The sequence below is a fragment of the Pogona vitticeps genome, chromosome 5, assembly GCF_051106095.1.
Source record: "Pogona vitticeps strain Pit_001003342236 chromosome 5, PviZW2.1, whole genome shotgun sequence".
Lineage (NCBI taxonomy): Eukaryota > Metazoa > Chordata > Lepidosauria > Squamata > Agamidae > Pogona > Pogona vitticeps.
This window is the reverse complement of record NC_135787.1, coordinates 2,831,431-2,857,728: the sequence shown is the minus strand read 5'-3', so window position 1 is coordinate 2,857,728 and position 26,298 is coordinate 2,831,431. Positions and strand designations below refer to the sequence as shown.

Below are 26,298 nucleotides of genomic sequence, written 5' to 3'. Positions count from 1 at the left end.
ACCCTAGCTGGGGTTTGTGCACCTGTCGAAGGAGACAGGAAGGCAAGCTCTCCAGGGTCCCCCAGGAGGGTCCCAGAAGGCAGCCAGGCTCGGCTGGAGCCACCACACCGGATCTAATTTTTGCCTGAAAATGGGACAAGGGAGAAAATGTAAATGTGGATCAATCTTGCTAGGTGGCTGCCAAAGGCTGAATAATAAGGACAAGCATGACGGCTGTAGACAGAGACAGTTGGGGCAGCTGAGCGCAGCTATTTCAGAAGAGGAGAAGCTGCTGGGAAACAGAGCAGCTGGGGGCCTTCATTCAGTGCAGGATCAAGATGCTGCAAGTTTGGGAAACCTGCACTTCTCGGCTTCTAAGAGGACCCCACAAAGTCTTCCCAACCCTGTTGCCTGGGGGGGGGGGAATTCTTGGATGTAATTGGAAAAAGTAAATTTTCAGGGTTTGTATCAGTAGTAGGGTAATGGTAGCTTTATTCAAACTCAAATTTGACAGGTGCCACGCCCCCTTTTGGACCCCCAGCAGCGGAAGGGGAGGGACTTCCGGCGTCCACGCTCGACCCAGGCCCCTTCCGGCGGAAGGGGCTGGTCGAGCGGTGACGTCGGGGGTTGTGGGGGTCACCGTGGGCCTATAGGGGTGTATTCCTAGAGTCTGGGGTCCCCCGTGACCCTAGGGTGGCCTGAGGATTGGTCCCCGAGGGGTTGTGCCACCCCCACGGCCCTGTGGACCAATGGGGAGCGGTTGGAGGGGCTTGGCTAGAAAGGGTGGCCCTAGGGCATGCCCCAGCATGCCTTTAGGCCCTGCATGACGTCAGGGGTTGTGGGGGTCACCGTGGGCCTATAGGTGTCTTTTCCTAGAGTCTGGGGTCCCCCGTGACCCTAGGGTAGCCTGAGGATTGGTCCCCGAGGGGTTGTGCCCCCCCACGGCCCCTGTGGACCAATGGGGAGCGGGTGGAGGGGGTTTGGCTAGAAAGGTTGGTCCTAGGGCATGCCTCAGCATGCCCTAGGCCCTGCAAGGGTGGGAAAGTCCCAGGGATTTGCAGAGAAGCTATAAACTTGGTTCGGGACCCTTCTGCGCGCTCTTGCGGCTCTTTGCAAAGGTCTTGTGGCTTTAAAGACATGGCTGACAAGGAGAACAAAGCTCCCGAGGCAGGCCAAAAGCTTGCGGGAAAGCCCAGGAGGCGTTTGCATCCCAAAGGCTACTATTATGGGCCTGTGGGATTTTCCAAGCCGTTGTGTCCCTTAGGAACTCCTACAAGACTAAAGGATAGCCTTCCCAGAGACCCAGAAAAGTTAAGAAGAAAATGCAAGTCTGCAGAAGACGTATTTGTATTTACCGCAAAGCCTAAGCAGAAGCCGAAAAACACAAGAAAACCGGACTGCACCCTGATGTGGGGTGATGATGAAGATGCTGAGCCTCAGTGCGTTGATGGCGAACAAGGGATAAAAAGAGATTTACAGAAGCCGCCAGGTTTTGCGGAGATTGACGATGGTGCTGAGCAGCAAATGTTGGCAGAGGCTCCAGACGAAGGCTTTGAGAGTGATAAAGAGAACCAAGTCAACCTGGTAAGACCAATTTTCTTTTTAAAAAGTCTTATTAAGGGTTCCGTTATAAGGGCTTTAAATGCCATAGTTAAGGATTTATGCTAGGGCCTTTTAAAAATGCCTAAAACCTTGTTTCATTTTCAATCACAGGGTAGCTTGTTTCAAGCTCAAACACAGGAGGGACCTGAACATGGTGGTTGTGATGATGATGATGATGATCTTGAATGTGACTGTGGATATTGGGCGCACAGAAAGGCCCTGAAAGCGGCAGGTTGCATCCCTTCAAGAGAGAATACTTCCTGATTGACTATATAACCTGCAAATATATCCTGTATTGTGTGTGTGTGTGTGTGCTTCTACCTGTAACTTCGGCTGTATTGCGTGTGTTTCTACCTATGTCTTCTGTAAAAGCTAAAATGTCTGCCCTGTATTTCTACGAGCACTGAGATTTAGATGTATGCTTTACAATATTCTTGTAATATACTGTCTTTTAATAAAGAGTCTTTATTGTACCATACATTGCTCATATATGTGCTAATGGCTGAGCTGGATGCACGGGGGAAATTATTGCACAATATCTATTATACACCCTCATCAGCGGGGAGTTTTGGAGGTCTGAAGCCTCTCTTTAGGGAGGCCAAAAAACAGGTGAAAACCTTGAAACTCGGAGATGTTTCTCGATGGCTGTCCGACCAGGATGCCTATACGTTGCATAGGCCTGCTAGAATTCATTTTAAAAGAAATAAGACCGTGGTTTCCAAAATAGATGATCAATGGCAAGCAGATTTGGTTGATATGCAACAATATGCTCGGCACAACAAGGGTTGCAAGTATATTCTGGTCTGTATAGACATTCTTTCTAAGTACGGCTGGGTAAAAGCGCTCAAAGGCAAAACAGGCAAAGAAGTGGCCAGAGCCTTTGAAGCCATTTTCAAACAAGATGGAAGAAAACCTGACAAAATACAGACGGATCGTGGCGGTGAATTTCTAAACAGACCTGTAAGCGGTTTATTCAAGAAATGTGGAATACAGCATTTTGTCACCAATAATGAGGTCAAAGCAGGGGTTGTTGAGAGGTTTAACAGAACATTAAAAACAAAAATGTGGAGGTATTTCACGGCTAATAACACCTACAGGTATGTGGATGTATTACCGCAGTTCCTTAAAAGTTATAACCATAGCCTTCATAGAACTATTAAATGTAGGCCTGTAGATGTGAATCATCACAATGACATGGTCGTCTGGAAAAGAGTCTATGAGCCCTCTGTTGGAACCAAAAAAGAAGTTCCAAAACTCAGAAAAGGGGACCGTGTGAGGGTTTCTAAAAGGAAGGGTGTATTTGATAAGGGCTATGAACAGAATTTCACCACCGAGATATTTATTGTGGACCGTGTTGTAAAAGGTACAGAGAGACCTGTATATCAGCTAACGGATTATGATGGGGATGCCATAATCGGGACTTTCTATCCTGAAGAACTGCTGAAGATCAATGACAGGGAAGACCGGTTGTACAGAATTGAAAAGATTTTGGGCACAAAAGGCCGAGGTCGAAGAAAGCTCCACCTAGTCAAGTGGTTAGGTTGGCCTAGTAAGTTTAACAGCTGGGTGTCAGCCTCAGAGGTTTCTGAGGTCGTATAGGGACAGAGAAGAAAAATGGGAGATTATGGTTTTTACATCACACTACCCAGCAACGCCTGTAAGAAGGTTTTTCCTCAAAATACAAATGCCAGCTTTACGACAATGTTGCCCAAGCCCTTAGATTTGATTGGTGTTTGGGAAGTTGGTCTAGCAGAGATACAGTATCCTCGGAGATGGTACACACTCCTGAAAAATACCCCATTTTCAATTTCTGAGGGTACAAATAAATGGATCTTTCAGTTACACAGGGGCTATTACAAGGACATTCCTGATCTTCTGAACAACATGAATGACACTATAAAACAAGCTATAGATCTACAAGAAACATGGTTGGCCTACGACCCCGTCATGGGGAAAGTTAGATTCACAGGCCCTGAAAATTACTTATTTTCAGCGGGTGCTGAGTTAGCCCACATTTTGGGGGCCCCCCCGGATGTGCCCGTCAGAAAAATACCGCATGCTGCAGACCTTACTGGGGGCTTCAGTTCCTTGTACGTCTATACAGATATCATCGAGCACCAAATCGTGGGCGACCATGCTGTGTCTCTGTTACGCTGCATCCCCGTCAAGGGAGAAACCTACGAATGTGTTACAATTACCTACGACAAACCGCATTACGTGTTGATGAGCAAGAACCACATCAACACTATAACCATTGAAATAAAGACGGATCAGAACCAACCCGTGCCATTCACTCTGGGGAAGGTTGTTGTGCGGTTGCATATACGTCCCAGAAAAGGCTGTGTTTAGGAAGAGATCAGAAGGACGCTAAAATGGTGGTGTTGAAAGACTACGGGGATGTTAATGTTTATAGAGCGTACTATAAGGCCCAGGCAGGGCGTGGCCTCCCCGGTTTTCACGGATCTGTAAACATGTACGGAGCAGGACTGGGGGGCATTTTTCGTGGATTGTTCCGAAAGGCCGTCCCCCTCTTGAGGAGAGGCTTTGAGTTTATTAAGCCCCACATTAAGACGGCCGTACATAATATCGCCGGAGACGTCGCGAGTCATGTTATGAAAAAAGTGAGACCCCAAGAAGGCTCAGGACTCACGTACATGAAAAGAAGGGGTGGAGTTAAACGAAAAGCGGGGCATCTACGCCTAGGTCCACCTAAACGGTTAAACAGCGGATTGCCTCCCAAAAAACGTCAGAAGCTTGAGAACAGGAAGAAGAAAGCAAGCCGTAAGATAAAGGGTCTGAAGCGGTGCAGGGGAGACATATTTTAAAATGGCGTTCATTCACGGCTCCTCTGAAGAGTGTGCCAAATCTGAATTGGATATTTTTCAGCTATCACCTACACAAACCAGCGTGGAAAGCTGTATGTATATAGAGATCCCGCCCTTAGCAGCGCTAACACCCAACGGCCAAATAGAGTTTTATATAACTGGTAACAGTGAAGATTATATCGATTTAAACAATACCTTGCTCTACGTGGTGTGTAAGATCACAAAAGCAAATGGGACAAACATCGCTGTGGATGCTAAAGTGGGCTTTGTAAATTATCCCATTGCCTCGCTCTTTAGCCAACTGGACGTTACCCTTGGAGATCGGCTCATCAGTCAGAGTAATAATTGCTACCCCTATAGAGCGATGATAGAGTTGCTTATGAATTACGGCGCTGACAGCTTGAGCACCCAATTTGCGGCGGGCGGCTTTTATAGAGATGGTTATACAGCCATGGAACAAACCACCGTCGCCCCCAATACCGGAAACTGGGGTTTTCGAATGAGAGCAGAACACACCGGAACCAGCAAGAAATGGGATCTGATGGGGCCGTTGCATAATGAGCTATTTTTTCAGGAGAAAATGTTACTGAACGGCGTAGATGTGAAAATCAAACTTACCCGTAGCAAGGACATGTTCTGTCTGCTGAGTGGTGATGCTGGTGAGCACTACAAAGTGGATATTTTAAACGCCTCTCTGTTTGTCAAAAGGGTGAAAGTGTCCCCAGGAGTTCGCATAGGACACGCAGAGGCCCTTCTCACCTCTAATGCAAAATACCCCATTGAACGCGTGGGCATGAAAGTATTCAGCATACCTGCAGGAAGCCTTGTGTGCAATCAAGAAAACCTTTTTCTGGGGCAGTTGCCTAAACAGCTCGTCATAACTTTTGTCGACAATGAGGCTTTCAGTGGTGCATATGACAAAAACCCTTTCAATTTCCAACATTTCAATGTTAATTTTATAGCCTTGTACGTTGATGGGGTACAAGTTCCAGCAAAGCCCCTCCAGCCTGATTATGCAAACGGCCTATGTATCAGAGAGTACATGCAGCTGGTACAAACATCAGGGAAAGCCATGAAGGACCAAGACATTTTCATCACCCCTAACGAATTTCCACACGGATACACCCTATATGCCTTTGACCTGACACCGGATCATGGCTGCTCAGAACATTATTCTCTGATCAAGACTGGAAACCTTCGAGCTGAGATCCGTTTTGCCCAACCCCTAACGGCCACTATTAACATGCTCTTATACGGGGTATTTGACAATGTGATTGAAATCAGCCATAGCAGAAACGTCCTATTTGATTACATGTGAACATGAATACGTTGCAGCTATTAAGCGTGTTACAACGAGATAAGACCTTTCTAGATGTGTACCCCTGCGACCTGTTACCAATGAACCTTATTACCAAAAGACCTACCGGAATAGTGGTGAACACCCATCCCCACACGATGCCTGGGGAGCACTGGCTGGCCCTCTATTTACCAGCTGAGGGGCCTGGGGAATTTTTTGACTCATACGGCGTAGACCCAGACAACCCACGGATCCCTGAAACAATTACAGCTTTTTTATGGCGTCAGGGCAAAGAAATAATATTCCAGAAGAGACAGCTACAAAACCCTTCGGCAGTGACCTGTGGCTATCACTGTGTGTTCTTTTTACAGAACAGAACAAAAGGTCTGCCGTTTGACCAAATTTTAAAGTTGTACTCAGAAGATGCGACCGAAAATGACCGCATGGTTGTAGAGTTTGTCAAGAACAGGAAAATTCAAACAGCACCCCGATCCTGCAAACCGTTTCATCATATTCAAGCCTGCGGCCCCCAGTGTAAAACATAAAATGTAAGCTGTGCATAAATAAAATAAAAGACAAAAGTTAAATGTTTTATCTGTCTTGGTGTTTATTAATGTGTTTTATAAAGTGAGCCATTCAGGCTTCTTGACTACCGGTCTCACAGGTGTTGTTGGAAGCTCCTTGACGTACAGCCATTCTGGTCTCTTGAACTGTTTCTTGGGCCGGACAACAACCGCCGTGGCAGACGGAGAGGAAGAAGGTGTTGCTGCTGATTTCATCGCTTCTAATTGTTCTCTAGCGGTTGAATTCCCCACGATAGACGTAGGGATATTCAGTTCGGCCAGAGCTTTAAGAAAAACATCCCACCCTTTGGGTTTTCTCTTATCAGAAAGGGCGGTAGACTGGGTGATCCCTCTGACCAGGTCCAGAATATTAGAGCCAGGTAAGAGCTCTCCCCGGTACTGGAAGGACCCTTTGTCATCCCATGAAGAGATCTCTTGATGTTGCCTTAATTTACTTAGCAAAATCTCTGCATTTTTCTTGTAACGGTTGGGAAGGCTGTCTAACACCTCTTGAATAACAGAGGGTAGGGACTCTTGAGGGGCAGGTGGAGAGGGGAGAGAAGCCGAGGCTTGTGGAGGCTGTGGCATTGTTTTTTCCATATCCTCCTGCCTGGTCAGCGCTAAAAACCTCTGTAGAACGCCGTTGTAAAGCTTAGCTTTTTCATACTCTGGCAAGTCTGACCTTAAGAGAATTTCTCTCATCTCAGAATCCAGGCGTCTGACCGTGGCGGACCTGATGTTTTCTGGTACGCCCCTCAGCTCTTGTAGCTGAGCACTGGGGACCAGATACATCTTTTCAGCATATTCCATTACTTATTAGTTAAAAGACTGGTTATTAGAGGTACAGCAAAGCCCAATAAGGGACCCAGGAAACCGCCAGACTGCTTCACCAGGTATTTTTTCCTCCGTAGGGGGACCCTCTTGTTACTCAAGGTTTTAATTAGTGTTCGTTTCTTCTTTAAAACACGTACCTGCTGAGGTGTTAGAGCTATCTTTCCTTTTAAAGTATTCAGAGCAATTTCTGAAATGGCCGTGACCAGATCATCCGAGGCAGCACATAAAATGGCTTTTCTCTGTCGCAGTGGGGCCTTAATAAGGAGTTTCAAAAGCGGGAGGTTTCGCCTTATACATTCAGACATGTTAACTGGTTGCCGAACAGGCGTCAATAAAGAAAAGGGCTCAAAGCAACCGTCTTTTGTTACCTGAAGCAGATTTCTTCAATGTATAGACCACAGGCCAGTCAGGAGGGAAAAGTCCTGTTCTCAGTCTGTAAGGTTCAGGAGTATTGGCATTTAAATCTACCAACAGATAACCGTGAGGAGGTCTTGTCGCATCTGCAAATGCTTCCATGAAGAACTGTCCGTTTCGTGGATACATCTGACGGGCTAGTGTGGCAATTTGCTGCTTATCCCTGGGATTTTTAAAGAGGACTAAAAACTTGGCGTTCAGACTAATGCTTCGAGCGGCCCTTCCCTGTGAAAAAATGTTCTGAGTAATTAAAAAAACACTTACGTTCCTGTGATGCACATATTGTGTAAATAACTTTTCCACTTCCTTATTATCAGAGGCATACTGCATCAAATCGTCCAAAACCAAGAAGTTTATTGTAGTTGGGGGTAACAGAACATCATCATCAAACTTTTCCGGCAAACCTTCTACAAAACGAATACAGGGATATTTACAGAGAAGAGTCTTATATACAGGTTGCCAACAGCCATAACACCAGATAATATTTTCAGGCATGTCAGAAAATACATTGCGCGCGTTGTCCAGCATATTTTTTATAAAAAACGTTTTTCCACAACCGCTCGGCCCTGCTAGGATAGCTGAAAAAGGATGAACCCACAACATCTTCAGTTCAGTAGCCATAAGGCAGGGTTTTAAAGTCTTCGACAATAACTCTTTTGTCATAAACCACCTTTTGAGTTTTTCTTAAAAGCTTTGTATGAATCAACCACTGGCGCTTATCCCTAACAATTCCTGGTTGCTCTACCACTATTTCACGGGATGAACCATCTCGGTTGTCAGAATCGTACGTAAAAACCAAATCCCTGAGACTATCAAAATTAATTTTTTCAGAGTTAGCAACATTCAGTGTGATCCCTTTGACCTTCATGCACGCACTACCATCACTGAGTTTATACCCATAAGTTTTAGGGCCTCCGGACACATATTCTGTAATGTGCAAGCCTTCAGGAACTTCACTCGTGAGGTCCCCCAGGTAGTCCCCTAAGGGTGGTTTCCATTCACCCTCCCGTTGTACAAAAATGACAGAGTCTGTATCGTGATAGAGAACTCTATCCTGCAGTTTGTCAAGCAGATTGTAAAGCTCCAGACGTGCATAAGCAGTGGTAAAGCAGGCTATGAATTCATTTTTCCTACCCTTGGTGGCTAATCTGTCAGCCTCATGTTTCCATGTCACACAGACAGCATCATCCGCCAAAAATTCAAACATTGACACTGTGTAAGACTCTGAAAATAGGAGGTTGAAATATTCATCCGGATCTCTGACCACCTGAGTGTTAGGCAGATTCGTTCTCTGACCAAACTTTCCCCACAGAGAGTTTAGAAACAGTTTGGCTATCTGTCTTTTTGCGGGGTTTACAGCAATTTTATCTTTACGTAGGGATATCCCCTCTTTCTTTTTATAATCATCAATATATTTGTTTTTATCTCGTTCGCTGACACACCATGCGGGATAGCCCGATGCTTCCTGTTTGTGGTGAAGGTGTAGCTCTATGTAATTTGAAAACAGGTCCGCCGATCTGCTTTCAAAATGCCACACCTCAAAGATTTTCAAAACCTTGTACCCCTTTTTTATGGCAACGTTCAGTTCGATAGTACACCAGGTACCCATCAAGGCTCTCTCCTCATCAGTATGTTTACAAGGGTCTCTCTGGCGGCTTTCTGCACAGGTGGCACACAGCACAAACATAAGTTTTCCACCAACCCTGGTGGGCAACACTGGAAAAAAGAGCCCTCTTGGTGGTGATATTTTCGCCTTTACGAAACCAAAGTATGCAGACACATGTTCAAAATTCTCAAATATGATTTTGGGGTGTCCCAGAGGATACTCTTTAGTTTTGTTGACATAGGGGTAAAGGCTGGTAAAATCATAGTAAAGAATCTGCTCTTCCGGTTTAGCTCTGTAGTACAAACGGATCGCGTTTGTACGACCCCCAAAGAGAGCTTCCCTAGGTACTAAGGGCTCTGGAAAATCAGCTGAAGCAAGGTAATTTTTGACAGCGCTGTCGCTTCTTACCATCTCTTTCCATTCATGCTCCCAAATTGATCTGACTTCAAAACCCTTGCTTCTCAAAACGGCTGTCCTTTCCTGTGTAGCATTGAAAAGAGCCCCATAGGTTTTTCCTAACAGAGGATTCCAATCCTCAGAATGGTAACAGAGGGCACAGCCGTGGAAAAAACATCCCAGGAACTCTAAACATATGCCCCTGCCGTTAAGAACCATATAACCATCTACATAAAGAGAATCGATACAAATTTCTCCACCATTCAAGGCGTGCTGTACCCTGGTTTTTTCTTTATGGGCAATATAAGACAGCCACTGTATGGATGCAGATGAATAGCGTTTGCACTGGCGGTGATAGTTGTCTGGATGTGGGATTGCTATTTTATTTTTCTCCAGAAATTTGAACTTGTACATGCTAAGACACACGCCAGCTAGGGTGGGGTATTGAAGAGGGTCTATGGCAAACCATTCATATTCCCCGTCGTACCCTTTCACCCTCTTCTTTGTCAGGGTCATAATTTCATGGCGATACTTTGTGCAGGCCTGTACCAGGATGTTAACATCCTGCTGGCAGTAGGCAGCCAATTCTCGCTGCAGGTTGAAGGTTTTTGTCTTATTCTCCTCATGCCACTTTAAGAAAGCCTTCTGCTCAGAAGGCATCATGTGTTGCACTCCATAAGCTTCGGGTGGTGGTAGGGGACCATCATACTGTTCATTTTCAGGGGTGTTGAAGTAATGAGGGAAATAACCCTTAGACTCCTGCCTGAGGCCCAGGCATTTGGGTAATTTTGATAATCCCATTGGTAAATGACATAGAGAATCCATGAATTTTATATCTAGAGCCGGCACGGCTATTGTTATAAGTTTTCCACCTTGAGTAATAAGTTCTACCTCTAGTTTTTCTTTGACTAGCTGATTGAGAATGAAATATCCATCATAACCTTTTGAATTATGGGCTATAAACGTTGTGCCCTCAAAAACCCTCCCTTCTGTGAAAGTCCGAATAAAAGCCTCGATGCATGACTCGCCTCTGAATTCCCATGATTTATCATAAGGCCATGCCTTTTTTTTCTCACCTTTTTTCTTGGTGTTCCCAGAGTCAGGCTCCACAATGCTCTCGCTATATGAACTGTTATCATCATCATATTCTTCACTCTCCTCCTCCTCCTCTTCCTCCTCAGCATCCTGTTCAAGGATATCCTTTATCCAATCGGGCACCCCCTTTTTCACAGAGGCCTCTTTTTTAAAGTGTCGCACAGTCTCACCCCAAAAAGATCTGGCGTAACAATAATTGGGGATGTGTAACCCCGTGTCTTGTCTTGATTCTATATCATAAAATATATAATGGGTTGAGATCTTTGGCTCTTTAAGTGGGCGCATGAAACAGAAGTGGTTTACCTCTTCTCCCCTAGGAGCCCAGCAGATATTACATACCCTTCCTATACAGTCCTTTGTGAAATGCTCTGCATTTTGAAAACGACCGCAGTCCTCACAAAACTTTCTATAAGTACAGGGTACCTTGTTCTCTGCCGCCAGCTTGGTGTGTAATTCTAAGCATTCTCTCGACCTGCATTTCATTTTGCAACACTTACACTTCTTCATGATGTTCACATTAGAAGCGCAATCTTTTCTTAGACAGAGTCTACAGAAAAATATACAGTCATGAATATGAGAGTACAATTTGTGGCAATATTGACAGTAATTACGAGCCCCAAAGAGTCCCTTTATATTAAGAACTCCGTAAAAGTGATTATCATGGAGAAGCAACGTATACGTTTGTGTATACTTGTGTCCTTGTGGTTTAAACAAGCCCCAGCCTTTGTCGCCATAGTGTGCAATCTGGATATTGACCTGTAAGTGGTCCTCAAAAAGAGGGATGTCAGACAAAGAAACCTCTTTGTCTACAGGCCAGTGGACTGCCTGATACAATTGCAGAGCGCCATGTGCCAACTCTGCATCTGTTGGAACCTTTTTAGACATTACACGAACTAAGCTTGCTCCAAAGCATAGTTTACTGTTTACATCAGTGAAATCGATTAGATGTTTCCTTTTCTTATTTATAATTGCACTATAGGGGATAGAGCGTAAGGCTCTTGGGCGGCTGCCCCCCCTAGGAGGTCTCACAATGGTTACAACTAATCGTAAAACCCCGTCTAAACAAAGTTCCATATTACTCTGCAAAAGATTTGCTAAGTTGGAGAGAAACTCGTCAGCGTCTAGAGCACCCTTGACCTTTTTCACTGAAAAGAGAGGCCTCTGCATGTTCCCACCCTCAAATCTCAGCTGCACACAATCGCCAGGCTCCAAACTTTCATTAACAACATTAAGAACATCTTGAACCGCAATATGTAAGGCTGAAACGGCTTGTGCATAGCTTGTCACATGTTCCAGATTTACGAAGCGAAATTCTTGCGCTATATGAATGGTGTGGAATCTTTCATTTTCCCACCCCCATCTATTTGTGATTTCTGCATACACCGGGGGGTTTTCTGCATCATGTTCAGGTGTCTGCAGCGAAGAGTCTGGAGGGTGTTCTTGAGACTGTGTACAACTAGAAGGCAGAGAGCCCCCTGGTGGATATTCTTGAGACTCTTGGTTGTTAATACCTACAACCCCAGAGTTCTCAGGTGTCTGCAACGCAGAGCCTGGAGGGTATTCTTGAGGCTGTGTACAACTAGAAGGCAGAGAGCCCCCTGGTGGATATTCTTGAGACTCTTGGTTGTTAATACCTACAACCCCAGAGTTCTCAGGTGTCTGCAACGCAGACCCTGGAGGGTGTTCTTGAGGCTGTGTACAACTAGAAGGCAGATAGGCCCTTTTCCTACGTGCAAGCATTTTCTTAGCCCCTCGTAACAACTTAACAACTCTATTGTGCCAGTACAGTTTCGCTGTGATTGGTTTCCTCCCCTTTTTTTTCCCAGGCTGATGGCCAGGGTGCCCCCTTCTCATTGTCCCCCTTTTGGTTGTCTGTTTTACATCAGGATAGCCTAGGCCTATTTGAATTTGAGGGGACATTGCACAAGAAAAATGATCCATGTTTTTAATAGCATCACAGATGTTCTTCATTTCTGGCATTTCTATCATAAGCTGATCTAGACAATCTTTGGCTGTGTTAATCATATTGAAAATCATTTGAAAATTTTTATACCAACAAACAATTTTTGAGGTGTATACAGCTAAAGCATTTCCATCAATTTCAAACAACCCCTCTTTTTTCCTACCCTGCAACGCTTGAGATTTGGCAGATTTTTTTCCACCATCCCCACAGGAGGCCTTGGCTCCATTAAAGGCCTGAGGATTCCACGGTTTGCTGCAGCCAGGTCTTTCACCAGTAGCCGGTCCCTTCGTCATCTGCGGTTGTGCTGAGTTTTTGCTCCTATCCCCACAGGAGGCCTTGGCTCCATTAAAGGCCTGGGGATTCCACGGTTTGCTGCAGCCAGGTCTTTCACCAGTATCCGGCCCCTTCGTCATCTGCGGTTGTGCTGAGTTTCTGCTCCTATCCCCCCAGGAGGCCTTGGCTCCCTTCAAGGCCGGGGGGGTTGCTGATTTGCTGGTACCCGGCCTTTCGCCATCCTTGAATCTTTTTGGGGGAATTGCCATATTCTGAGCTAGAAAAGAAACAATGGGTCTTTTAAAGGGGGGGGGCATTTCAGCTCTCTCTCTCTCTCTCTCTCTCTCTCTCACACACACACACACACACACACACACACACACACACATTTGTTTTAAAGGGAGGATCCCCCCCGTTAAAAACGCAGGCAGATAAAAAGGTCTTCCCTGAAAATGTACAGAACTTACTCTGATCAGCATTCACTCTTTTAAAAGTATAACCACGAAACTGGACCCTGTCCGTCCTTGGAATATTATAGCTGGTTGATGGTACAATAGGATCATTTTGTGCAAAATATTCATCATCCTCATAGCGAAAATATTTCTCTGAAAAAGATATAGTATTTCTAAATCAGTAGGGTTTTTTTAAAAAGTTAAAAAGCCCCCCTTAAAACTCATATGTTAATGCTCTTACCCAGTGATTCGCTGGATAATGACACCTTTTCCTGGTGATCCCCAGCTGCAGAGACAGAGGCATGTTAGAACAGTCTTGACCATTGCAAAGAAAAGCATATTTGACACCCCAGGGTTTAGACTGCAAAATGAACACTATCGAGTCACAACTTTATTCTCTTGTTCGTAATTATCTTGAAATTAGTTTAAAAGAAGCCGAAAATACAAGGGCTAAATCAGAAATGAGCAATCATTTAAAAAATATCGACACTTTCATTCAAAAACATTTTGAAGGTCCCGTCGAAGATCATTTAAGAAAAATGCAGATTTCCAGCCTGACTGAACTCTGTACCGCACTTGTTTTAACTACACAATACGTTTTTCAAGAAAGAATTACTTTTGGGAGAATATTTACAACATTAGCCTATGCCTCATGCATGGCAAAAAAGCTTGAAAAAAACACAAGACCTTTGGAACAAAAAGAAATTGATTTTCTCTCAAGACAAATAACAACATGCGTAACTGCGCAAGACAGCTCTTTGAGCTTTCTGAATGGTGATCTGGTATGTATTTACACAATATTCTAATGTAATAACATCTTATGTTTTTCTATTCTATAAAATTTTTCATTTCTTTCTCTCTCTCTCTCTCTCTCTTTATTTTTACAGAGAGGTGAAATAATGAATTTTCTAAAACCACGATCAAGAATTGCTATATTTTGGAACTGGCTGCTGGAACTTGTGTTACCTAAAAACTATTTCTCTGGCATGCAGTAAATAATATATATATTTAGAAACTCTACGCTGTGTCTATACATTTATTTAAAAAGAATATTTACATTTATTTAACAGGTTTTAAAATTAATCTATCTCTTACCCATTTCTGCACGGTTAATCTGATTTTTAATGCGTAACTCTATGAATGAAAAAAACAAAACGTAAATGAATAACAATTTTTAAAAGGACAGTCCTATTTTTAAAAAAGTGCTAAATCTCATAATATTCAGCTGTATTTGTTACTCACCTGTGGTATATTGGTCAGCTTCTGTGCAGTTTGAGGAGGTGTGATAAAAGGGTCTTTTATATATTTTTCAAGGGAAGCAAAAGATTTTTTTTCTGATCCTCTCCTTAAGCCTGTTAAAGGAGAAAAACATCTGGCAGGATGTTGATCTGCAAACCTACGCAATCACTGTGAAGCAACAACACCTCATTAACACATCATTTAAACGGATGCACGTCATTTAAAAGGAAATTATTGCCAATACACAATAAGGGGATGTTGATTGGAAAGATACACAAATCTCGTGAAACAACAGCCTCTCTCTCTCTCTCATCAATAACTGTTTGAAAGGAAATGATAAGACAGGCCTTTGGTATCTCAGCTGAACAGAGCTGTATAGTATTTGTAGTCTCAATCTGACTTGAAAAATTATTGTGGGAAAAGCATAAATGATTTATTTTTCACCTCACAGCCAAACAGAGCTGAATCTGTGTAATATATTACATTTAAGGAGATGAATTTCTGTAGACTTAAAGTTAAACCAGCTTTTAATTCAAACATTTATTCTCTGTGAAACTTTTGTGACCCATCCTGAAGGTGTGTGGGGTGGGGGTGGGGGTAGTTTAAGGAAGCAACACCATTTAAAGTTAGAAAAAATACTATTTTGATATTAGAATGATAAGCAAAAAAGGGAAAATGAATAAATGATTTATTTTTCACCTCACAGCCAAAACAGAGTTGAATCTGTGTAATATATTACAATTAAGAAGATGAAATTCTGTAGACTTAAAGTTAAACCAGCTTTTAATTCAAACATTTATTCTCTGTGAAACTTTTGTGACCCATCCTGAAGGTGTGTGGGGTGGGGGTGGGTGTAATTTAAGGAAGCAACACCATTTAAAGTTAGAAAAAATACTATTTTGATATTAGAATGATAAGCAAAAAAGGGAAAATGAATAAATGATTTATTTTTCACCTCACAGCCAAAACAGAGTTGAATCTGTGTAATATATTACAATTAAGAAGATGAAATTCTGTAGACTTAAAGTTAAACCAGCTTTTAATTCAAACATTTATTCTCTGTGAAACTTTTGTGACCCATCCTGAAGGTGTGTGGGGTGGGGGTGGGGGTAGTTTCAGTCAAACATCTGGCAGGATGTTGATCTGCAAACCTACGCAATCACTGTGAAACAACAACACCTCATTAACACATCATTTAAACGGATGCACGTCATTTAAAAGGAAATTATTGCCAATACACAATAAGGGGATGTTGATTGGAAAGATACACAAATCTCGTGAAACAACAGCCTCTCTCTCTCTCTCATCAATAACTGTTTGAAAGGAAATGATAAGACAGGCCTTTGGTATCTCAGCAGAACAGAGCTGTATAGTATTTGTAGTCTCAATCTGACTTGAAAAATTATTGTGGGAAAAGCATAAATGATTTATTTTTCACCTCACAGCCAAACAGAGCTGAATCTGTGTAATATATTACATTTAAGGAGATGAATTTCTGTAGACTTAAAGTTAAACCAGCTTTTAATTCAAACATTTATTCTCTGTGAAACTTTTGTGACCCATCCTGAAGGTGTGTGGGGTGGGGGTGGGGGTAGTTTAAGGAAGCAACACCATTTAAAGTTAGAAAAAATGCTATTTTGATATTAGAATGCTAAGCAAAAAGGGAAAATGAATAAATGAACAATGTATGTTCCATTAAAACTCTTTATTAAAAAGCACATTTTATTACAAGGAAAATGTATAGTATTTTGTTTTTTGTTTTTTATTCATTCATGCATGCTTGGACAGCAATAATAATGATCCTTGTGTAGTTCTATGGTTGATTTAGCAATGTCTAGATATTTTTCATCTGTTGACCTCAAAAGTCTTTTTAGCAATTTATAGGAATCCTCTGAAACTGACAGGCATTTAATAATATTGTGTATGTAATTTACATTTCGATTTGTCATACAGAGTATCTTATTTCTGAAGGCTGCAAGCGTTATAATGAGGATAACTTTTTTATAGCAGAGTTTTTCACATATCTCGTTCAACATCTTGGAATAGTCCGCTTCGTTCCAACCTATGCACGGGTGCGCTTGTTGTGCACAAATATCTTCCTGGCATCCATAGCACTTTTGAATCAGATGTTCAGACAAAGCGTCTTTTAGCATTGCGAAGAGACAGGCCCTTGTAAGGGCCTGCATGTCCTTGTGTTTTTTCAGAGAAACGCCTCCGGCTTGCAAGTGCTGCATCTCCTAAAAATCAAAGAAGGGTTTTAGCACACAGAATAAGCATCTATAGCACCCCTAATAACCATCTATAGCACTCCTCTACCACCACCTTTTCCCACAGGTTACCTACCTGCGTTTCAGAAGCTTTCTCATTATAACATGATGATTCCCCATGATGACACGGTCTGACAGGGTCTTCAAGACGTTTTAATGCTACTGGAGGCCCATTTTCACTGTCAGAATCTGTGCTCATGTAGCGCTTTCTGGGTTTGGCAGCGTCCATGGATGCAGCGGCCTTTTGCTCCTCTACCTTTTGGCCTGCCTCGGGAGCTTTGTTCTCCTTGTCAGCCATGTCTTTAAAGCCACAAGACCTTTGCAAAGAGCCGCAAGAGCGCGCAGAAGGGTCCCGAACCAAGTTTATAGCTTCTCTGCAAATCCCTGGGACTTTCCCACCCTTGCAGGGCCTAGGGCATGCTGAGGCATGCCCTAGGACCAACCTTTCTAGCCAAACCCCCTCCACCCGCTCCCCATTGGTCCACAGGGGCCGTGGGGGGGCACAACCCCTCGGGGACCAATCCTCAGGCTACCCTAGGGTCACGGGGGACCCCAGACTCTAGGAAAAGACACCTATAGGCCCACGGTGACCCCCACAACCCCTGACGTCATGCAGGGCCTAAAGGCATGCTGGGGCATGCCCTAGGGCCACCCTTTCTAGCCAAGCCCCTCCAACCGCTCCCCATTGGTCCACAGGGCCGTGGGGGTGGCACAACCCCTCGGGGACCAATCCTCAGGCCACCCTAGGGTCACGGGGGACCCCAGACTCTAGGAATACACCCCTATAGGCCCACGGTGACCCCCACAACCCCCGACGTCACCGCTCGACCAGCCCCTTCCGCCGGAAGGGGCCTGGGTCGAGCGTGGACGCCGGAAGTCCCTCCCCTTCCGCTGCTGGGGGTCCAAAAGGGGGCGTGGCACCTGTCAAATTTGAGTTTGAATAAAGCTACCATTACCCTACTACTACTTGTATCTACATTAGAATAGACCTTTGCGCAGGATAGAAATCTAATAAAAAAACAAACACATTGCCTTTGCTAGCGGGGTAGAATTAAGTTCAGAAGTGTAGACGCTCCCCAGAAGAGCCCCCAAAGCAAACCCTTCTCAAAGGAGAGTCCAAAGAAGAGGCTGCTTGGGACTTGATCCATCTATCCATCCAACCTTATTGAAAACCTCATTGAGAACCATCAAGCAGTGGAACACAGCTTGCCTCCCGATGGGGTGGTTGCCGCATTGCTGAAGGTTTTCAAGAAAAGACGGGACAGCTCTCTGTCCGGGATGGTCTGAGGTCTCCTGCCTTGGACATGAGGTTGGACTAGAGGACCTCCAAGGTCCCTTCCAATCCTATGACAATTCTGTGATGATATTATTAGTATTATTAGTTTTATTTATATGCCACATTTCTCCCAACTAGGGACTTAAAGCAGCTCACAACATTAAAATTCACACAGTTAAAAACACAATAAGTTAAATATTAAAAGATAAATTAAACAGTAATTGATTTAAAATAATTAAAAGATTTAAACATGAAAAAGATTAAAATCATCTGCTAAAATGGGGTTCAGGGATTCAGTTATAATTGTTAAAAGCCTTCCCGAAGACATAGGTCTTTAGGTTTTTTTCGGGGGGGGGGGAGAGGACATAAAAGGGACTTAGTGAGCCCTTTCTTCTAAATGACATATTGGACGTAGGTGGGTTGGATCGATCCTGGGGATCCCTAATACTGTACAGAGGGAGCCACAATTTGTCCTGCCCTGCTGGAGGGGGTGTTTTTCATGAGAAGTAGATAAATCAGCAGGATTCCAAAGGATCTCCTGTATGGAGAATGAGTGCAGGGAAATCGCCCCAGAGGGAGACCACAGCTGCGATCCAAGGAGGTCTGCAAGCGGGATCTGAAGGTCTTAGGAATGGACCTTGTTCTTTGCTGACCTCCAAAACATACTATAATTAACAGCCCTGCTTTAGAACCCACTTTCTGGGGACCTGAGATATTTGCAAAGCTTTCCTCTGGCACCACATTCTGAATGAATTGATCCCCCCAGCCTGCAACCCGGCTTCCTCCATTGTTCAGACTTCACATGCAAAGTGCCTTGCCATTCGTACAGCTCTCTTGTGCTGCTGAAAAGCTTCCAGAAATATATATTTTTTAAAATGGGGAAGGAAATCTACAAGTAGATTAAAGACTTCCTTCTTTTCAATCTAGTGTGGATTCTCCAGGAATCTTCACCAGAGTTTCTCAGCATGTGTTGGACACACATGTCTCCATGTGTCTGGGGATGTCCTGTGTTCCTTTCTCTTGTAAGTGTAGTCAACTTGGATATTGAGTTGTCAAAGTTGCCTCAGTTAATGAAATTATTTCTGATGTTCAAAGGTCCTTCCCACCTCTCCTACCTCTTTCTCTTTGCAAATTACTGTTTTCAAGGCATCTACAACAATTTCCAGAGGGCTTGATTGCCTCACCATTTGCCTGTCAAAACCAGGCATCCTGAAAATGAAGTGTGGAAATTATGCAAGGCAGGCATTTGTATTGTTCAGAAGTGCCAACTTAAGCTTGGAAAGGTGGGTGGAGCAGCGCTGTTGTTTTTGATGTTTCAGGGTTTGTTTGTTTTTCAGGCACTTACAATCTGTTGATTTTGTGGGGGCAACAATTTCAGCATTTTTTAAAGTTTTACTGACATCTGAACTTTTTTCTTAACATGCACATAACTTTCACACAGAAAGTTCCTTCCCTTCCTTCCTTCCATTTTCCTGTAGGGCAATCAATCATCTCCTCTCGCTGAACCTAGTGATTTCTTCCAGAGGGCTGGAAGAAATCCACTTGTTCCCTCTCTTTGCTCCCCTCCAGTCTGCCCAAGAAGACTCCCTGATCATCACCATCATTGCGGCAACTGGTTTAATTTTTATTCCATTGGCTGAGTGGAGTGGCACAAAGTGACAGGAAGCGGGCTTAATGGGAAATCACACAAGGTGAATCACTGTTCCTCTGGAGTGTTTCAAATGTGCTGGACCGTGTGGGGGTGGGGGGTGGGAAGAATGAGGTGCTCCATCTTTCTTGTTTTCCTCCCTAGAGGCTTCTCCTCCTCCTCCTCCAACTCTGTCAAAGTTAACCTTCTGACAAAGCACTTTGTGGAATGAGGGGTCTCTGGGGAGGAAGGTGGATTAGCAACACCAATCACCTGCAGGCAATATTAAGAAAGATGTGAGGGCAAAAGGGATCACAGGTGAACTGCTTCTCCTTTAACCACAGCAATCTGCAATTTCTGATTCATTGGATTTGTTGCCTGAGAACTCTTTCCAAATTCATTGCCTGTCCATAATGTAGTACAGCCAGGAGGCTCATAGGGTTGAAGTTCCAGGATCTCCTGAGCACAAGAGCAAGATTAAAAATGCAGGTGAAACACAGAATAAAACGATCCCTTTAAAAAAATCCCCTTGGTCAACCAGTCAGGAAAGCTTGCCTGAAGAGAAAGGTCTTTGACTTCTGGCAGGAAGGACAGCAAAGATGGGGTTAACTTGGCCTCCAGTGGGAGGGAGTTCCAGAGTCTAAAGGGGCAGCCACCGAGAAGAAGGTCCTCTCCTGTGTCTCCACCAAAGGTATTTGTGAAAAAGCTGCTGCAGTGTTTTCCACCCCAGTCAGTGAAGAGGATTACAATTAGCTGCCAGATGTTTGCATGTTCTATTAAGCAGAAACACTGTGAGTCCCATCCTCCAGTGCTGTTTGGCTCACTGATCTGAGTTATCTGAAGCCGTTTGCTAGATGATTCCATGTGGTTTGGGTTCTGTGATTTGCGCTGAGTCAGCTCAGGTGATGCAACAGGGTGAGGAGTAGCCGGACCACAGAGCACCACCTTCAGAGTGATTAAACAGGACTTCAGTGAAATCTTGTCTCACTTATCACAGAATATTTCCTTCTTTGAATCATCGCAGAAGGCAAATACCAACTGAAAGTTTGTTGACTCTGCATCCTCTTCTGGAAAAAAAAAAGCCTTATGAGAGCCAATGTCTGTATTTCAAGTTCCCCCCCACACCTTCTGGTTCTGGGTTTTGCCAGCTTGCTTTTGGATCCAGAATGTAGGATTTCCTTTGCAGTAAACAACAAACCCATAATTCCTGCAAAATAGATACAAAATGTGTGGAGGAAGAGAGGAAAAACTAAAACGTTTTTTTAAAAACACATACCTGTTTAATCAATACTGCCTTCACATGCTATTGCCCTAGATAGGTTTTCAGATGACACTAGAATCTTGAGTTATTTATTTATCTATCTATCTCTAAATTTTGCAAAAAGACTGATGTTGCAATATTCACTTCTGTGACAGGAGGGAGGGAAAGAATTTAAAAGAGAAAAGGTAGGAATTCTTCCATTAATTGATAACCAGAGACAGCACAGGCTTTACCTTCATATTACATTTTATATTGGGCTAAACCCAATGTTAGACTACCTAGAACAGACCCCTAAAATGAATGGGGTTTGATAATCACAACTATTAACCCCCATTGATTTCAATAGGTCTGTGTTAGGTATGAGTAATCTTGGTCTTAGCCCATTAGCATCTGTTGTTATAGGTACACCAAGGAATCATTAGTACCCTATGAATTCATGAGTTCCCAAAGGTCATTTTTATTTTTTTATTAAAGAAAAACAATAATAACAATACTAACATAAAATGTGTGTACACATATACTATACAAAATGTTCCCAAAGGTCCTGTCCCTAACAGTCCTTGCTCAGGCCTCATAAATGAGAAGCCATGGTTTCTTTTACTGAGTCAATCCATCTCACCTTAATGTTTCCTCTTTTCCTTCTGCATATAAGTTTTCCCAGTTTGTACTGACTTTTCCAGAGACCCTTGATATGTTCAAAGTACAAGAACCTCTGTTCAGTCATTTTAGCTTCTTATGAAAGTTCAGGCTTAATTTGATCTAGAATTGATTTATTTGTCTTCTAGTGTTCCACTTCAGAGCTGTCCCACAACACCACGTCTTCAATGAGTCTATCTTTTTCTTGTCCACTTTCCTCATGGTCCAGATTTCCAGTCCAAAGGTAGTAATTGGTAGCATCACAGTCTGAATGATTTTGATCTTGGTCTCCAGGGATATATCCTTACACTTGAGGATTTTTCCTAGTTCCATCATAGCTGCCTTTCCACCAGAGGTGGCTTGATGTAGATGATGTAGAAGATGAGGAACAGGTGCATACAAGATATTTACAACGCTCTGAGGTGTGTGGAGAGAAACAGCAGATACTTCTTTCTCTTCCACCTCAGAACTAAAGTCAGTCAGTAAAAGTACCTGGCTGTAGGTTCAGAAGACAAGAGTAGAAAGTGGCCCTTCACTCATTCCATAGTTTAACTTACAAGCCAATGTTGTTAAAGTAGTTGTGTTGGCCCTAAAACTAATTCCAAAATTGATATCATGTTAAAACCTTTATTAAGCCAGCCAATGAAGATACCTCAAAGACCTCATTTTTATGTCTCCAGGGTATGCCTCCTGGATTCCATCTCAAGACAGCATACAGACTCCAAAGATTTAAGACTAGGATTGTTCCCATTCTCTTCTCCTGTGCTTCCTTTCGCAACATCCTGCTGAAAGAAAAAGGTCTGTTGCACCCATTTTGCTTTGCCTAACAGAGAATTCTTCCTAAGTATATGCTGGAGTTTCTTTCATGGAGTCTGTGGCCCCATGGTTTTGGCTGTAAGCTGATACGTAGTGGTTGGAACAGACTGGTGGCTCTTAATACCTGAGTACAGTTTTCAGAAGGATAGTTGTGTTCATCTATTTCAGTCAAAGCAAAAATGAAGCAAAACCAACGGATTGTGTCTGAAGAAGCGGCATATAAGCCACAAAAGTTCACACAGAAATGCGGTTGTTCCTCTTAAACATTCCATAATATTTGTTGGTGTTCTTGTTGCCACTGTCGTTGCCGTTGTCATTGTCATCATTACCATTCAGTGAGATCCAGTGGAGTGTAATGCATAGAGTCTTGATCCGGGACTCAGAACAATTGGAATTTCTACAATCATTAGCCTATCATTTGGCAGGGAATGCTGGTGGTGGGGGAACCAAATGGAAAAAGGACAACAGCTCCCAGACTCCCCCAGCCAACATGGCTGTTCAGGATTATGGGAACTGTAGTTTTTTTAAAAAGGAGGAGAAACTTTTGCTGGCCACTGAAAGTTTTCTGAATATGTTCCCAGCTCAGAGGCATCCAGATGATTACAGGGCCAGAGAAAGGTTGTGAAAAGGATGGTCTTACTACTACTACTACTACTGCTACTACTGCTACTGCTACTGCTACTGCTACTACTACTACTGATGATGATGATGATGATGCAATAGCTATTATAAAACACCCTTCGTGTCTTTTTCTCTTGAAAGTCAAGCCAGTCTCTGCTTCTCCCGGGCGCTCTCATCCTCCTAGTACGTGGAAAGGCAAGGACTCACGGGGCACCAGACAGCCCTGCCCAGACTGGAAGGTGGAGAGGGATGGGCGGCAGCGGTGGCGAGCTGGCTACCTTTAGAGGAATTTTCTTTGGCAGCTGTTGCTGTTTCTCAGGGAGGGCGAGGCCCTGCTTGGTCTGCCCGGAGGAGCGCGGGATCCCTAGACCCTGCTGGCCGGAAGACGGGAGGAAAGGAGCGCCGAGAGGCTGGCATTTCAGCACCCGGGGCCCCGGACAGCTCCTCTCCTGTCCCGCCCCGCCCCGCCCCCGCGGGCGACTTTCCCGTCTTGAGGTCCCTTTTTCCCCTCTTAAATTGTCCAAGGACGGACGTCCCCGTCTTGATCTGTTACGACAAAACAACCAGGGCCGAGGCTCATACCCCCACGGCTTCTCCCAAATTACATGCGTTCGTTTTTGGGGTGCCGGCGGCAGAGCAGTTTTGCCCTTGCAACTGCTGCTCTTCCAAAGTTCTTTTTTTTTTCGGGGGGGGGGACATCTGTGACTCAACTCCTTGATTCTAAGAATTTTCTGGAACTCCGAGAAAGTACCGTCAGGGCGGCGGCTCCCGGAGCGGCCGGTGTTGCCTGAAGAGGCGACTTTGGCCGGCCGGCCGGCCTTTGCCGGGCTCCCGCGCACACCTTCTGGATCGCAGCCCGAACAGAACGAAACGCACGGCGACCCCTGGAGTCTCGTGGCCCCTTTGGCAAGGAGAAGGCTCCCCGTTGCCACAAGCTGTTCGGGGCTTGCAGCCCGATTCTTCAGAAGCCGGGGCGGTGATCCATGGAAGAGACGCAACCTGGCCGCCTTCACGACGCCACCGGAGTCTTTGTGGGTTGGGTTGCGGTCAAGAATCCCGGCGAAGGCAGTGCCTCCCCGGTCTTTCTCACACGCCCGCTCCCCCCAAAGCTAGGGTCTCCGACGGTCCAAGGAGGGAGGAGCGCTTGTCTTCTCCCCCCCCCCGCGCCCCACCGCCCCGCTTTAGTCGGCCGGCATGGAGTCCTATGGGATGGGGAGGGCCCGAGGCGGCCCCGCTCACTCGCCCGCCCGCCCGCCTCCCCTCCCCGGTTTCAGAGCGTTCCGCCGCTCACCTGCTCACTCGCCCGGGCACGTTCAGCCAGGCAGCTGTTCCTGCCATCCAGCTTTCCGGAGGGAGACGTCGCGCGTCGAGGGGTTGGGCCGGCTCCTCGTGAGAAAGCTTGGCTCTCGCTCCCCGCGGCCCCGCTCCGACTGGTCTCCCCCAAAGGCAGAGGTCAGGGCTCCTGCCTGTGCGTGCGCCCGCCCGCCCGTCGGGGCGCGCGTGCCTCCTTCCAGCGGCATGAACGGCTCGGCGCGCCCGGTCTTCGCCGGCGGGCCCCCGGGCTGGTGGGCCGGGGCGGGCGCGGGGCTCCCGGTGCTGCTGCCGGTCCTCTTCGGCGGCGTCGGCCTGGCCGGCTCGCTGGCCAACCTGCTCCTGCTGGCCGTCGTGCGCCACCAGCTGCGGCGCGGGAGGCTCCCGCCGGCCGAGGCGCTGCTGCTGCTCAGCCTGGCCTCGTCGGACCTGCTGCTGGCGCTGGTGTGCCTGCCGGCGCGGGTGGCCACCTATGCCCGGCGCTCCTGGCCCCTGGGCCGCATCCTCTGCCGGACCTCGGACTGGCTGCTGCACGGCTGCCTGGCGGCCAAGAGCCTCGCCTGGGCGGCGGTGGGCCAAGCCCGCGGCCGGGGTCGGGGCCGGGCCTGGGGCCGGAGGCGGCTGGCCGCGACGGTGGGCGCCTGCTGGGCGGCGGCCTGGCTCCTGGCCCTGCCCCACCTCCTCTTCGCCCGCCTGGAAGGCCGCCCCCCGCCCGGCGGGACCCTGCGCTGCCTCTTCCGGACGCCCGACGGCGCGGCCGCCGCCTTCATGACCGTCTTCAGCACGCTCTACCCGTTGGCCGCCTGCGTGGCCCCCGCAGCCTGCGCCGCCTGCGGCTTCTGGAGGGCCGGCCGGCGCCGGGAGGGCCGGCCCGCGAGGGCGCCCCGGCTGGCCAAGGCGAGTCGCCCGGCCCGGCCCGGGGGCGCGGGGCTGCTCTGGGGCCTGGCCCTCCTCTTCCACGCCACCTGGCTGCCCCTCTGGGCGGCCTGGCTCTGGGAGAGGCACAGCGCCCTGGCCCGGAGCCCCCCCTCGCCGCCGCCCCCGGAGCTCTTCCTGGCCGCCGCTGAAGCGCTGGTGTTTCTCGACGGCGCCCTCGGGCCGGGCCTCCTCCTGGGCCTCTCGCCGGAGCTCCGCCAGGGGTTGAAGAGCCTCGGCCGGAGGCTGAACTGCCGCCAGGAGGAAGAGGAGGAGGGGGGCCGCCCCCTCGGAGAAAACAGCCCGAGCCAGCCCGCGGAGCAGCCCCACGCCTTGGGCCGCCTGCCGCCGGAGCGGGTCCTGCCGGACGTGGAGCATTTCTGGAAGGACCGCCGGAACACCGCGCCCGGCGAAGAGAGCGACCCGGTGCCCTGGGAGCACCAGGGGGGTCCCTGAGAGGAAGGCCGGGCCGGGCCGGCCAGGGGGCCCGCCTTTCCCCAGGCTCCCCCCCTCACTCCCGACCCCCGGCTTGGAGCTGCGGGCGGCCAGCCTCGCGGGTGGACTCCCTGGGACAGCCCGCCCCCAGGCCCGGCTCTCCCTGGATGTGCGGGACTACAGCTCCCATCACCCCCAGCCCAGCGGTGGGGGAGACTGCCTTCGAAGACAAGGCCTCTTGTCCGATGCTTTCTTCTATGGCAGGGGAGGGTTTTTTGGGGGAGGGGGAGAGTGTTTCATTCCAGCCTGCTCTGCCTCGGAGCGATCCTGCAAACGGACTCGCCCAGAACGCGCTGGTTGATCCTCCTCTCGGGCGGCGGCGATGTATTCTCACCCTCCCCTCCGAGCGAAACGAGATCCAGAGGCTCTCCAGACTCTCCCCCGGAGATGCCTTGAACCCTCACCTCAACCACGAGCCTGGGGCCATCCTTGCCTCCCACACATGACGACTACTGGGGGGGGGGCGATTGAAATCCAGAAAGGATCCAGGCAGGGGTAGCCTCAGGGTCCCCAAAGGCGAGGCCCTGATCCGACC

General features: G+C 46.7%; 2 protein-coding genes and 1 long non-coding RNA gene across 3 annotated transcripts; 2 read left to right on the top strand and 1 right to left on the bottom strand.

The window, feature by feature from the left end:
- LOC144589568 (uncharacterized protein F54H12.2-like) lies at positions 1-10,741 on the top strand. The gene is made up of 2 exons (XM_078394423.1): positions 1-1,563; positions 1,693-10,741. Exon 2 carries the CDS (start codon positions 4,408-4,410, stop codon positions 5,722-5,724), a length of 1,317 nt encoding a protein of 438 aa, XP_078250549.1. The 5' UTR covers positions 1-1,563; positions 1,693-4,407; the 3' UTR covers positions 5,725-10,741.
- LOC140707613 (uncharacterized) lies at positions 6,046-14,481 on the bottom strand. The gene is made up of 3 exons (XR_012087774.2): positions 13,541-14,481; positions 13,315-13,452; positions 6,046-13,124 (listed from the first exon to the last, which is right to left on the bottom strand). It is a non-coding gene; the product is annotated as an uncharacterized LOC140707613 (long non-coding RNA).
- Positions 14,482-24,236: 9,755 nt separating this feature from the next.
- Positions 24,237-25,724, top strand: LOC140707732 (G-protein coupled receptor 151 protein-like). Its single transcript, XM_073002307.2, has one exon. It carries the CDS (start codon positions 24,237-24,239, stop codon positions 25,722-25,724), a length of 1,488 nt encoding a protein of 495 aa, XP_072858408.2.
- Positions 25,725-26,298: the final 574 nt, after the last annotated feature.

Bases quoted from the DNA above. Each gene is read 5' to 3' on its own strand.
- LOC144589568 (XM_078394423.1), top strand. From the start codon at position 4,408: ATGGCGTTCATTCACGGCTCCTCTGAAGAGTGTGCCAAATCTGAATTG.
- LOC140707732 (XM_073002307.2), top strand. From the start codon at position 24,237: ATGGAGTCCTATGGGATGGGGAGGGCCCGAGGCGGCCCCGCTCACTCG.